The sequence below is a fragment of the Wolffia australiana genome, chromosome 12 (assembly GCF_029677425.1).
Source record: "Wolffia australiana isolate 7733 chromosome 12, ASM2967742v1".
NCBI classification, from domain to species: Eukaryota; Viridiplantae; Streptophyta; class Magnoliopsida; order Alismatales; family Araceae; genus Wolffia; species Wolffia australiana.
In genome coordinates this window covers 11598991-11611255 of record NC_135846.1, presented here as the reverse complement: position 1 = coordinate 11611255, position 12265 = coordinate 11598991, and the positions used below count along the sequence as shown (strand labels likewise).

General features: G+C 40.0%; 3 protein-coding genes and 1 long non-coding RNA gene across 4 annotated transcripts; 2 read left to right on the top strand and 2 right to left on the bottom strand.

Moving 5' to 3' along the window:
• The first annotated feature begins 1614 nt into the window (after positions 1 to 1614).
• On the top strand, positions 1615 to 6652 carry LOC144710724 (Rhodanese/Cell cycle control phosphatase superfamily protein). The gene is made up of 8 exons (XM_078584560.1): positions 1615 to 2081; positions 3111 to 3164; positions 3254 to 3403; positions 4354 to 4498; positions 4778 to 4863; positions 5090 to 5193; positions 5297 to 5557; positions 6323 to 6652. Exons 1-8 carry the CDS (start codon positions 1725 to 1727, stop codon positions 6456 to 6458), a joined length of 1293 nt encoding a protein of 430 aa, XP_078440686.1. The 5' UTR covers positions 1615 to 1724; the 3' UTR covers positions 6459 to 6652.
• Positions 6653 to 6749: 97 nt separating this feature from the next.
• On the bottom strand, positions 6750 to 7594 carry LOC144710728 (uncharacterized). Its single transcript, XM_078584567.1, has one exon. The coding sequence runs from the start codon at positions 7453 to 7455 to the stop codon at positions 6901 to 6903; it is 555 nt and encodes a 184-aa protein (XP_078440693.1). The 5' UTR covers positions 7456 to 7594; the 3' UTR covers positions 6750 to 6900.
• A 240-nt stretch (positions 7595 to 7834) lies between these two features.
• LOC144710729 (uncharacterized) lies at positions 7835 to 8339 on the top strand. The gene is made up of 2 exons (XR_013583393.1): positions 7835 to 7964; positions 8045 to 8339. It is a non-coding gene; the product is annotated as an uncharacterized LOC144710729 (long non-coding RNA).
• LOC144710727 (protein TOM THREE HOMOLOG 1-like) lies at positions 8077 to 11324 on the bottom strand. The gene is made up of 11 exons (XM_078584566.1): positions 10970 to 11324; positions 10196 to 10286; positions 10051 to 10103; positions 9877 to 9969; positions 9735 to 9806; positions 9565 to 9637; positions 9448 to 9493; positions 8755 to 8818; positions 8635 to 8688; positions 8480 to 8557; positions 8077 to 8406 (listed from the first exon to the last, which is right to left on the bottom strand). Exons 1-11 carry the CDS (start codon positions 11102 to 11104, stop codon positions 8314 to 8316), a joined length of 852 nt encoding a protein of 283 aa, XP_078440692.1. The 5' UTR covers positions 11105 to 11324; the 3' UTR covers positions 8077 to 8313.
• Between the last annotated feature and the right edge of the window lie 941 nt (positions 11325 to 12265).

Here is a 12265-nt window from a genome sequence, read left to right as displayed (position 1 = left end):
TGTACATATAGTCCCCATCCACTTGATGCTCCAATGATGACTTCGGGTATGGTCAACTGTCAAACCCTAATCGGTCACCCGAGTTAGTACTAATGCGTTTGGAAATCATCGGAGAACTCTTCTCCTGGTATTTCATCGCCTTGGCCAAAGACTTCATCGCACCTTGTTCCTTGAGCTATCAGCTCTTATACCGAGGGTGGATGATCCCATCTTAACCACTCAATCATCTTCGTGAACTTCTTGATGCACACGAACTAAGACCATTTAGAATCCCATGATTAGGGACACATAGTTCATAGTCAAAGTACAATTGTCCATCCACAAGATGGCTTTGGTGTCTCAGGTCTAAGGGCCACTTACATAACCGTGACATGAATCAGCCTGATTGACAGTTATGTATAATTCCATTCAAGGATTCATACGGATCAATTTAGTGAACTCTTTCTACTAAAGAGCACCCACTATTTATCCTTGGTGTCTCCACACTAATGGCTACGAGAACAGCCATACTCATCATATGAGTGAGGCTAGATAGTGTTATTCTATTTAAATACTTCGATGTCCTCCTCGCGTATCCTTCGAATAGGAATGTTTAGAACACATGCTAAAAGACAAGTGATCTCCATATTATGATCTCATCATAATCCACTAAGTTCGATCATGTATTCATGGACTTCATCACACATGCATTATAATGAATATGTTCTATTAATGAACATGGGACGAGATATGGAATGTGTGATTGGCGTGCCAGCCACATATATTTCCATCATGGACACCATCTGAACATAACCAACTTATCCATGTCATTTTTAATACATAAATGACGTGGTGATTGCGCGAATAAATGACACTACAATCCGTAATATTTGCCACATTTAAGTACAATTTTTGTTTCTTCTTATTTGCTTGATGTGGATGAAGCTTTATTGCCAAAAGCTATATATTATATAGTTTATGTTAGATATATGTGAAGGCCAAAATAGAGGGATTATTTGGATCATTCATGTAAATTTTGTAAGGTTCTGGTCCCCATAAAACTGATGTTATTCAACACTTCAAATAAATGCTATCGGTTTTGACACAACCATCTTAAGTTGTGAAAATAGGTATCAATGTCCTCAAAAATATTTTGTTTGAAGAAGGCAGATCACAGTTAGTGTTCCATTAACAGATTTAGTTGAAAAAACCTGCACTCTACCCTTTATACGAACCAAACGTATGATGGGCACTGTGGCACCTATATCTGATACCGTCATCCTGTATCTGGAAATCAGTATAGGCAGATATTGGATAGCCTATTTCTGAGACCCAGTTCAGCATCTGTTCTGATATCATCATCTGATATTGGGCTTGGGAAGTACGAACACTAATAACAGCAAATAAGTTACTCGTTGGATAAGAAAGCCTAAAGAGAAAATAAAAATAGAAAAATAAAAACCTTGTGGAGTAGCGGTAGATACAGAGGAATAGGACAAGCCAAGTACAAAGCAATTACAAGAGTATTAAGATCACTATAATTTGGGGTTTGGATGAGAAGAATACCACTGATAGTCATTTTTCATGGTAAAAATGATTTTTTTCTTGTTTCCCACAACTGGGTCAATCAGATTCTGCCCAAAGCTTTCTGAGACAAGTGCTCTCCTCACTGAAGATAACGGTGGAGCAGTCGACTCAAGAGTGCAGCGAAGAACAGAGAGAGGAGCTTAATTTGGCCTGCAGAGATGGGGATTCCGGCTTGCAGAGGTGGAGAAGCAGCAGTTTTCTCCATCGCTGACTGCTCTTTTCTGGGCAGGCGATGGCCGCTGCCTTGGTTCAATCCATTGATAGTACCCGCGAGGCCATTCCCCCAATGGGCGATCCGGGTTTTCTCTTCTGGGCGATTCGAGGCGTTGTGCTTTGATGGGTCGCTTAAGAGACGACGAACTGCTCAATTCCGCTCAGCGCGTCGTCTCTCTTCTTCCGAGCGTGATTACGACTTGCAAGCGGCCTTTGATGACTTCGTCGTCGTCAATTTCTACCATTTTGTGCATTTGAACAACCCCGAAGCAGAAGTCTCCAACCATCTTTTGTTCCTCCAGGTTATCGTCCTCTCCCATCTCTCAATCAGTTATTCTCTTCATCAAACTCGTTCTTTCTCCCTTTCTATCAAACTCTTCTCTCTCTTTCTAACTTTCTCATTCTCTCCATCAAACTCATTCTTTCTCGTTCTCTCTATCGAACTCATTCTTTTTCACTCTAACTTTCTCCCTCTCTCTAACTCTCTCTCTCTAGTTCTTTCTCTAACTTTGTCTCTCTCATCCATTCTCCATATCAAACTCATTCTCTATCTCTCTCTCACTTGATCAAACTCATTCTTTCTCTCTCACACTCATTCTCTCTGTCAAACTCATTCTTTCCCTCTCTCACTCATTCTCTCTGTCTAACTCCTTTCTCACACAGTCTTTAACTTTTTTCTCTCTCATTCTCACTCACTCTCAAGCTCTCTCTCTCTCTCACTCTTTCTCTTTATCAAATTCTCACTCAATTCTCTGTATCAAACTCATTACCTGTCAAACTCATTCTTTCTCTCTCTCACTCATTTTCTCTACCAAACTTCTTTCTCACACAGTCTCTGTCCAACTCTTTCTCAGTTACTCTCAAGCTCTCTCTCTCTCTCTCATAATTTCTCTTTATCAAACTCCTTTCTCATTCTCTCTTTAAGCCTAACTCTTTCTTTCTCTCTCACTCTCTAATTCTATCCTCTTACTCATTCTCTTTATCAAACTGCTTTCTCACTCTCTTTTTCAAACTCCTTTCTCACTCTCTCTCTAATTCCAACGCTCTTTTTCACTCTCTCTAACGCTATTTTCTCACTCTTCTATCTCTCTATTTCCCTCCCTCTCTCTCTCTCTCTCTCTCTCTCTCTCTCTCTCTCTCTCTTTCTCATTCAAACTCTCTGTCTAACTCTGCTTCTCACTCATTCTCTTTCACTCTCTTTTCTCTTTGCAGATTCTGCCTCTCTACCTCACTCTTCTGACTCATTCTTTCCCCGTACCTCTACCTTCTCACTCATTCACTCTCTCTCTCTTTCTCTTACTGACATTAAAATGACACATTTTCAATGGCAGGGCCGTGACATACACGGGCGAATTTACATCAATGAACAAGGAATAAATGCACAGGTCTTATTAATTTGACTTGTTTAGGCTATGAAAAATGGAATTCTATTGAAAAATAGTTTCAAAAATATTTTGGGTGACTGGATTTGCAGTACAGCGGTCCCCGTGTCGACGCCATGGCCTATGTCGATTGGGTTAAACAAGATCATCGTTTCTGCGATGTTCTTGTTCAAATTTCACCTTCTCCTGCTGGCCACGCTTTTCCTAGACTGAGACTGCGGTACAAACCTTCTCTTGTCCAGGCAAGAACACTTCAATTTCCAAAAATCAAGTAAATACTTTTCATGCTAATGATTTTTCCGTTCTTGTGGTTCTTGTGATGTGATGGGTGCTGCTGAATTGTCTGTTCTTCCTGAATTTCGTTGATGAATTTTCATCATTCCGCTTCTTGTGGAATCTTGGAAATACCTTCTTGTGTGATTAAACAATCTCTCATGTTTCGCATTCATTAATCCGGGTTAGGTTTTGGGTCTCAAATTCGTCTCAGATATCCATTACATTGTTTAATCACAGGTAGCAGTTCTTATGCACTTGAGTTGCCTTTTTTGAAAAAATATTCTAAAGTTGCCTTTTTGAATTATGGTCTCCTTCTCAGAGTTGTGCTTGTCCTCATAAAGAATCATTTCTTTAATCAATAATCCCCGAATTTGTGTCAAATCATGGTTAAATTGATGTATATCCATCGGAAAACCTTACATTCTCTCTTTTTATACCTGGAATTCATCAAACGTCACTCATAAAGTCATAATCATCTCGTTATATAGCACTCTTTCATTTGTTTACTGTAATGTTCTTTATTTCCCTCGGTATAAATCCCAAACATCTAGCATTATTTCGTAAGACCCCTTGATACCAATTCCAATAATCTTTCGTTTTCCCATTTTGACTTCAGTTACTGCTCTTAATATTTCCTTCCAATGTAGAATTCCAAAAAAAGTCTCGCATCTTCTCCAAACAAATCCTAAATAATCTCAGACCTTATCACTTGATCTTGACATAGGTTTCTATTATCCTTGGTATTAGTACTAAAAATCCAGCATTTTTCTCATTTGACTTGAGTAATCCTCAAAATCTCGCATTTGCTCCTTCGAGCTCGCTTTCGATTTTCATAATGCGGATCGTCGAAAACTCAAATTTTGGATTGCTGACCTTTTATTTATAAATTTATATTCATCTGGGTATAATATTCCAGTTAGAAGGCGGATCCTCGCACCTCCCCCTCGTCGACCCGGAGATGAGAGCCACGCCGTTGACTCCCTCCGAGTGGAAGAGTAGACTCCAGGGAACTGATGAAGAAAGCCCAGAAAGAAAGACACTTATTTTGGATGTCAGAAATGGTATTTCTTTTCTTGTTGAATGTGCTTCTTTCTCAATTTCTCTTATTAACATGGCTCATTTCGGATTCTCTCTGCTTCCATTATAAGTAGCATGTAATGAACCCTAAAACAGATTATGCAGGTTGAGCCTTTTTTCCATTCTCTCTGCTTCCATTATAAGTAGCATGTAATGAACCCGAAAACAGATTATGCAGATTGAGCCTCTTTTTCATCCTTGATTTCCCTCGGTAAATATGATAATACCTAAAAATTCAGTATATTTGTGGTCGATTTCCGCAGGCTATGAATGGGATATCGGGCATTTCAGGGGAGCCCAGAGACCAGATGTTGACTGTTTCCGGAGCACAACCTTTGGTCAATCAGAGGTAGATATGAAAGAAGATTTTACAGAAGCTTCATATGATTAAATATATTTTTGTATTTTCTACGATATTTATGGAATTTGGTGTCATAGTTACATAGAGAAATTAATTATCCTAGTTGGGGTTTCAAGGGGAAATTATGACTATTTTGTTTATCTAACGGGACTTAAACCAAAAATGTAGATTAAGATTCAAGCACTCTTGATGTAAAAATTAAAATTTTGCCCAGTCTGCAGACTCGGACCCGTTGGCCGGCGTTGACAAGGAGAACACATACATTTTAATGTACTGCACAGGGGGCATCCGCTGTGATGTCTACTCTACCATCTTAAGGTACATTCTGAATAAAATGATCATTTGAATAAATAAGGGTATTGAAAACAATCAGATGTTTTCCATGTTTTTTTTCTGAACAATGATGATCATGATATCTCAGGGAGAAAGGGTTTAAGAATCTGTTTACCTTGAGTGGGGGAGTATCAAACTACCTCCGCAGTGAAGGACCAGAAGAATGGGTGGGCAATCTCTTTGTCTTTGATTCTCGACTATCTCTTCAACCAGCAGCTTATAATCCAGAGACCGAAGATAAATCAGAGGAGAATGTTGTAGCCTTTGCCAAGTGCTATATTTGTCAATCTCCGGTTAATGAGCTACGGCACCGCAACTGCGCAAATCTGGACTGTAATCTCCTCTTCCTGTAAGTTCACCTTATATTTTTTTGCATCCTCTCTCTAGAGAATCATTATGGAATCTGTCTTTTCTATGCACTTCTCAATCTATCAGTCTCACCTATCTATGTATTGCTGTATTTGTTGCTTGTCTATTCATCTTCTTCATCCCTGGGTCAACAATGAGAGGTTCAAAGTATGTATTATCCGTGTTTATTGATAATTTTGGGCACGTATTTCTTTTGTGGTGAATAAGTAAAGATGAGTAATCTTCTCTCTTTCTACCTATCTATTTATCTGTCTATACATCTCTCTGATCTACTTATCCACTCTCTATCTATCTATACAGCTCTCTTATCCACTTATCTCTCTCTAGCTAATCTTTCTATGTATCTCTCTCCTGTTTAGTTCTCTTATCTATTTTCTTTCTCACTCTCTCTATATGGTCATTCTTTCTCTCCCTTTTATTAATTTCCCTCTTGCTAAATCCCTCTCTCTTTGTATCGTTATCTTTCTCTCTTATTTATATCTCTACCTCTCTCTCAAAATCTATCTCTGTATGTGTCTCTGCCTGCCTATCTCTCTTTATATATTTCTCTCCTATCCACATCTCTCTTACAATATCTATCTATATGTGTATGTGCATCTCTTTCACTTTCTCTCATCGAATTTATCAGAGCATTTATGTCTGATACAATTCTAAACCTCGGTCATAGAGAAATCAAAATTTCCCTCAAAGATCTAGATTTCTCCCCATCTTGAATTGAGATGAATGAACATTCTTTGATCTCCAGGTGCTGTTCAGGATGCGTGGAGAAGATGAATGGTTGTTGTTGCTCAGATTGCACCACGGCACCCCGGTTGAGGCCTCCTCTAGTGGGTTCTCAGAGATACACCAAATGGCACATATATAGAGATTCCAAGGCCTGAATGATCGACATTCTTCCCTAATTTTCTCAGTTATTATTCCATGCATACGCATCGAATTCTTGGGGAAGTTGGAATTCCATTGATGTTCATAAAATGTATTCCGGATCCGAGCATGGGCTCAAAATTTTGACAGGTTTCCCTCTTTAAGTGAATGTTCCACTTGAAGAAAAATAGAAATTGATTTTGATCCGTAATCTAAGATGCACATTCCAACGTTCTAAGAAAATCGATTCCGATTCCATCATCCTTTCGTGAAGAAAACAGATCAATCGATCAAGAAGATCCACCAAATCACAGAAACACAAAACAAAAGGCATTATCGGTGAATTACAACAGATAATTCATCATACAAGACACGATTCGAGTTCAACACACCATATTTCAGCAAATCGAAGCAGAATCGACGAAGAGATCGCACGGAGAAGCTTACACTGGCACATCCTTAGGACGCTTCCTTGAGAGGGGCAACCGGGGAAGCAGGCGAAGCAGGAATTCCAACATAGCCCATCTTCTTGGGACTCTCCATGGCATCCAAACGCTCATCCTCGTCGAGATAATCATACCCATCAATGCGTTGAGTCTCGTAGCGGCTGTAGATCAAGTACCAAGCGAGATAAACCGAGGCAGAGGTCAGAGCAGCGCAACCCACACCGAAGAGGAGGCCAGCAACCACAGCCAGAATGTCCCTGGCACGCTCCCTGAGCGAACTGATCCCAAAGTACTGATCCGAATCGATCGAACGGCGAGGAAGCGCGTAAGATCGAAGAGGAATCAGGCGATACACGGCCATGAATCTGGACGGACGGTGATCGTACAAGCCGGAGATCTGCGTTACTTCGATCGAGGCGCTGGCGTATTCATCGCCGGAGTTGTCGAAGGCGTAGGTGATGAAGAGGGTCTTGCAGGGCCTCGCAGAAGCGCCGGAGACGAAGAACGAGGACAGCACGGCGATGGCGAAGAGGAAGACGATGCCGGAGGAAGAGGACGAAGTCGCCATTGCCGTCGATCGAGCTCGGATTTCGCGATTTCCTGCCTTTCTGCGCCCTACCTCGAAGAAGAAGAAGAACAATCGAGAGAAGAATGGAACAGCGAGGGGAGAAATCCCCGATTTTGACCTGAATCTCACAAATTTCCAATGTGCAGGCGTTTTCCGCGGACTGCTTCTTTCTTCAGGGAGTTATTCGATAAATTCCACCGACAGGACTCTCGATACAGCGACTGGTCAACCGTTTTGGGCCCATTAGCGGCCCAATTAAATCTCGTTTGTAAGCCCATTAATGAATTGTAGGTTTGACCGGCTGGTGACAGCCACCGGTCAACGCAAATGGCTATAAAAGGCACAAGCCTGGTTGTAGAGTTGCACTGCCTTCCCCAGGGAGAAAAATAGGTGATTATTTTTTTTTTCCTTTTCTATACATTATTTTGTTTATTTATTTATTTATTCTTTTTGATGAGATAGACCGATCTAGCCATGACCTGGACACCATTCCGGAAGAATTTTTATAGGTAAAAGTTCATGAATATCCCAATTTATTCACAAACCCCATCACAGAAAGGAAAATCACCCAGCATGCTTCGAATTCCAGGTGCTGGTCTAGGAGAAATGGGAGCTCGTTCGTGCCGGTTTAATTAATTAATTTATTTATTTACCCATGAACGCTTAAATAAGAAGAGAAATCATCAAACGTTTGTAGGAAAATAAAAGAGAATTAAACATCCATCGTGGAGCCAGCCGATCATGGCTGCGCAGCCGGCACGGTAGCGCCGCCGTCTTTCAGATTCCGAGCCCGTCTGGCTCCGCCTCGGAATCCTGTTCTTTCTTTCTTTCTTCACCCTGTTTTTTTTTTTTGTGGGATTATCGGATTGGGTGGTACTGGCCGAGATCGCGCTTGGGGGGAAGTTTCCTCAAGATGAACAGCACCAAAGTCGACGGCAGGATCTCCACCAGCTGTCAGTCAACGCCAACCAATGTTTGACCGTTGACTAAAGTTATTAGCATGCAATTCATACGACATACTTACCAAGTAGAAGATGAAATTAAGAACTGGGTGGTTGAGGACGTCAAGGTCGGCGGCCTTGTCGAAGGCGCTGAAGCACATCTGAAAACAGAAGAACAGAATCAGAGAGCGTTGACTCGAGATTTTGACCGGAGAGAAGAAGGCCAGGTTTAGATTACCATGACGCATCTTATCATGAAGCAGGAGAAGCAGATAGTGGTAACATAGCCGACCTGCATTATTAAGATAACAGATTAAATATGATATATAAGTGAAGGAAATTAGCAAGGGATCCTCACCTCGACAAGTTTCTTCCTTCTCCCCCTGGATTCGACGGGGAAGCGCCGAAGCATCAGGTAGAGCCTGCCATGATTTTGGAGAGATAAATGAGATTGGAAATAGAATGTCTTTTGTTTGATTACGATATCCGCATCAAAATTGATGCTACCCTTCGGGATGAAACAGAATCTTTAGTAGATCCCTTCTACTAGGAGTGGTGATCGGCATCAATGACGGCGATGGCAATTTGCCATCTTCTCCATCCTTGTCCTCGTCATTTTAAACCATTGGTTAATGATAAATCAGCATCATCATCATCATTTGTCCAATCCCAAACATGCACGAAGATGACAAGATACAGGGATGATGATGAGATGACACATTTTTCATCATTCTGCCAACACTAGTTCCATGTTTGATGAAGATGACGAGCTAACAACGACGTTTCATCCTCCCCATTGTCATTTAGTTTCCAAGATTTGTCATTATCACTGTCCTTGCAATCCAATCATCGATTTTGTCATCCCAGGATAACAATGACGATGATGATGGCAGAATTGAGGGATTATGATACGAAATTTTGGAATGACCTCAACGGGGACGATGACAAAATATAGGGATGGTGATGACGATGAAAAACTATTCATCATCCGTCAAACCTAGCCAGGAGGAAGAACGATCAAACCCGGAGAGATAATTAATAATGTTCTCACCTTCCTCCATAGACCAAAAAGCCGAGGGCAGCGAAGAGAGAGACGCCTGCGGGGGTTGAAACCGATGTGTACATTAATTAATTTTTATGTAAATAGAAGAACGTAGAAATATCCAACCTGCAAAGAAGACTTTGGATAGAACATGCGGAATATGAACTGGCACCCACCACAATAGTAACCATAGAGCAATCTGAACCATAAATAATTTGATGGATCAATGATATAGAGTTCATAACGAAAATAGCTTCTGATTTTCAGTAAAACTTGCCAGAAAAGATAAATCTTACTTGAATTGTGTAAATTATGCCATTTACAATGATGAAACACGGCCTAAGTGAGTCCGTTGATTGTCCACGCGCCTAAAATAATGATAATAAAATGTTTCCTCAATTTCACGTTTAGATCATACTAAGGAAATTCGATACTAACCTGATAATATATCTCTGCCCAGAAAAGCACCAAGAGAGCATAAGTGGTGAAGAAAAGAAGACCAGGCGTATCTATAAGAACATGTTGGATAACCTGAGATAATTCAAAAATGAGTGTACAAGCAGAATTAAAATTGAAATTTCAGAAAATGTAGGTCGGCAGATCGAGGTCAACTTCGGGCTTCAATTTCTGCACAGCACGACGCGACAGAAAAACGAGGGACCGCACTGCAGAGGAGAGAACATGGAATATGATTAAGTAATTACCATTAAATAGAAACAATTTTATGAGAAATGTGATAAAAAAGGAGGATTCAAACCTGCGTTCACTATAAAATTAAGCAAATGGAAAACCTTCTGCGTCGTCCAACCGTATTCCGGAACTCTACATTCAATCCTCACGAGTTGAATCTGAAGGATTCATATTCAAGAGAGCGGTTCAGACGACGATGGCTTAATTCCAGATGATGAGAGGGATAATGTCTGAAGGATATCAAGAATAAACCCAGCATGCAGATCGAACGTATCAGATTCTTTCCAGGTCATTAAAAAAATTTCGATTTGTTCCCGTCAAATTTCAGAGTAGGCAGGAGCGAAATGATTTGGACTCTTTGGTAACTTACTATGTAGTTCCTCATGAAAAACGATGGGCCAATTTTGTTTTAAAATGATTTTTTGTGTCCTCATCTAAGGAAATACAAGCAGTGATATCGTGTTTAGACGCGTAGAATTGCCTCCCTCTGCATCAATCTTCCTAGTTTGTCAGTTGGATTCTGTGTTTTGTATCCAAGTACTCATCAATTACCAAAAGAACCAATTTTAATCTTTTTCCACCAGCGAAACCTTTTTCACCAGAGACGCCAATTTTACAAGTACTCTTAATGTCTCTTTCAACTGGATTGAAGAACTCGCGACCCATTAACTGAAAATCTTTGTGATGGACGAAAACGGTGGAATTAAATGACAGTCGATAAACAAAAATCGCCAAGACGCCGAAACAATAAAAGAAGGAAAATGATGGAAGATTGTTTTTTTTTCCAACACCGGAATCGTTCAAGAACGGAAAAAAAAAGTGGAAGAGGACGATCACATACGAGCGCGACGATTCCAACCAAACCGAAGAGGGCCGACAGCGCGTGAAAGATCCGATCTTGCCAGATGGGGGAATCATTCAATTCCTCCCACAGATCTCTAACGCTGGTGAGCCCCGCGGCAGCTGCAGCCACCATTTCTTCCGCCAACAAACGACCCCGATCGACCGCAAAATCTACAATTGCAGAAATTGAGCGGGATCTGAATTTCTTGCCGACGAAATCGAGATTGGGGAAGAATAATTCGGATGGGGTTTGCTCGACGAGATGGAGAGAGGTCTGCAAAAAGGGGTGGCCGTTGCTTCCAGAACAGCCCAGGAAAGCATCACAACCTGGTAATTTGTCTCCACATACAACTAAGTATTCCCATATACCGTTGCTTGCTTTATGTTTTACATTTCTATTATTAGCTAATAATTTCAATATTTGGGGAATATATTATGTAGCATTTAAAATAGCATCTCTACCATACATTTTAAAGATAATATATGATCCAAAGCAAAAGGAAATTTCATATCAATTAAATTTTCTATATCAAGTGATATCCTTGGGGAAATATATAGCAATTAAAATAACATCTCTACCATGGAATTTAAAGAGAACATAAGGTCTAAAGCAAAAAGAAAATTCATATCACGTCTATGTAATTTCGTGAGCAATGAGAATGTTTATCTTAGGAGTCTCTAATTTTTTAGACTAAAAGAAACAAGGGAAGCATTGCTCAAGGGAAGGTTTACCGACTTTACAGTTGATTAAACCTTGGGCTGGAAATGTAGGGTCTAAGGTTAAATATTGTAGTTTTATATAAAATGCTTTCCCCCTCTAGGTGTATGCCATTATTTTATGTCTGATAAATACTCTCCCGCTCACATAGTATCAAATCTGGAATGATGTGATGAACCAGAAATTAGGGTTAGAAACGCCCTTTAAGGCTTTTGGTTTATACAACAACATTTATAATTTTCCTTATGAGGATATGGCGAGTAGGGGTCAAATTTAATTTTAATCCTTATTATTTGGTTTTTATTGCATTTATTTCAGAAATTAAATCTAATTAATAAAAGGAAACTGCTGAAAATTAATTCAAAATTATTCTGTAATGATTATAAAATGAATTTCCTTATTAAGTTAATTTATTAAGAAGTTATAAAAATAATTTAAAGAGTTTTAATAGAATTATATTGTATAAACTACTAATTAATTCTAAATAACTACCTTCGCTCGTGCTTTGGTAGCATCGAGTGATGATTGATGGCAATGGATGTGAGTGGAGCGGAACGGATGGAAAGAGATATCTCC

Coding starts and splice junctions, on each gene's coding strand:
- LOC144710724 (XM_078584560.1), top strand. CDS start 1,725: ATGGGGATTCCGGCTTGCAGAGGTGGAGAAGCAGCAGTTTTCTCCATC. Junction 2,082..3,110: donor ACCATCTTTTGTTCCTCCAG/GTTATCGTCCTC, acceptor TTTCAATGGCAG/GGCCGTGACATACACGGGCG. Junction 5,194..5,296: donor GTCTACTCTACCATCTTAAG/GTACATTCTGAA, acceptor ATGATATCTCAG/GGAGAAAGGGTTTAAGAATC.
- LOC144710728 (XM_078584567.1), bottom strand. CDS start 7,455: ATGGCGACTTCGTCCTCTTCCTCCGGCATCGTCTTCCTCTTCGCCATC.
- LOC144710727 (XM_078584566.1), bottom strand. CDS start 11,104: ATGGTGGCTGCAGCTGCCGCGGGGCTCACCAGCGTTAGAGATCTGTGG. Junction 9,494..9,564: donor ATCCAAAGTCTTCTTTGCAG/GTTGGATATTTC, acceptor CAACCCCCGCAG/GCGTCTCTCTCTTCGCTGCC. Junction 8,689..8,754: donor GAAGGAAGAAACTTGTCGAG/GTGAGGATCCCT, acceptor TTAATAATGCAG/GTCGGCTATGTTACCACTAT.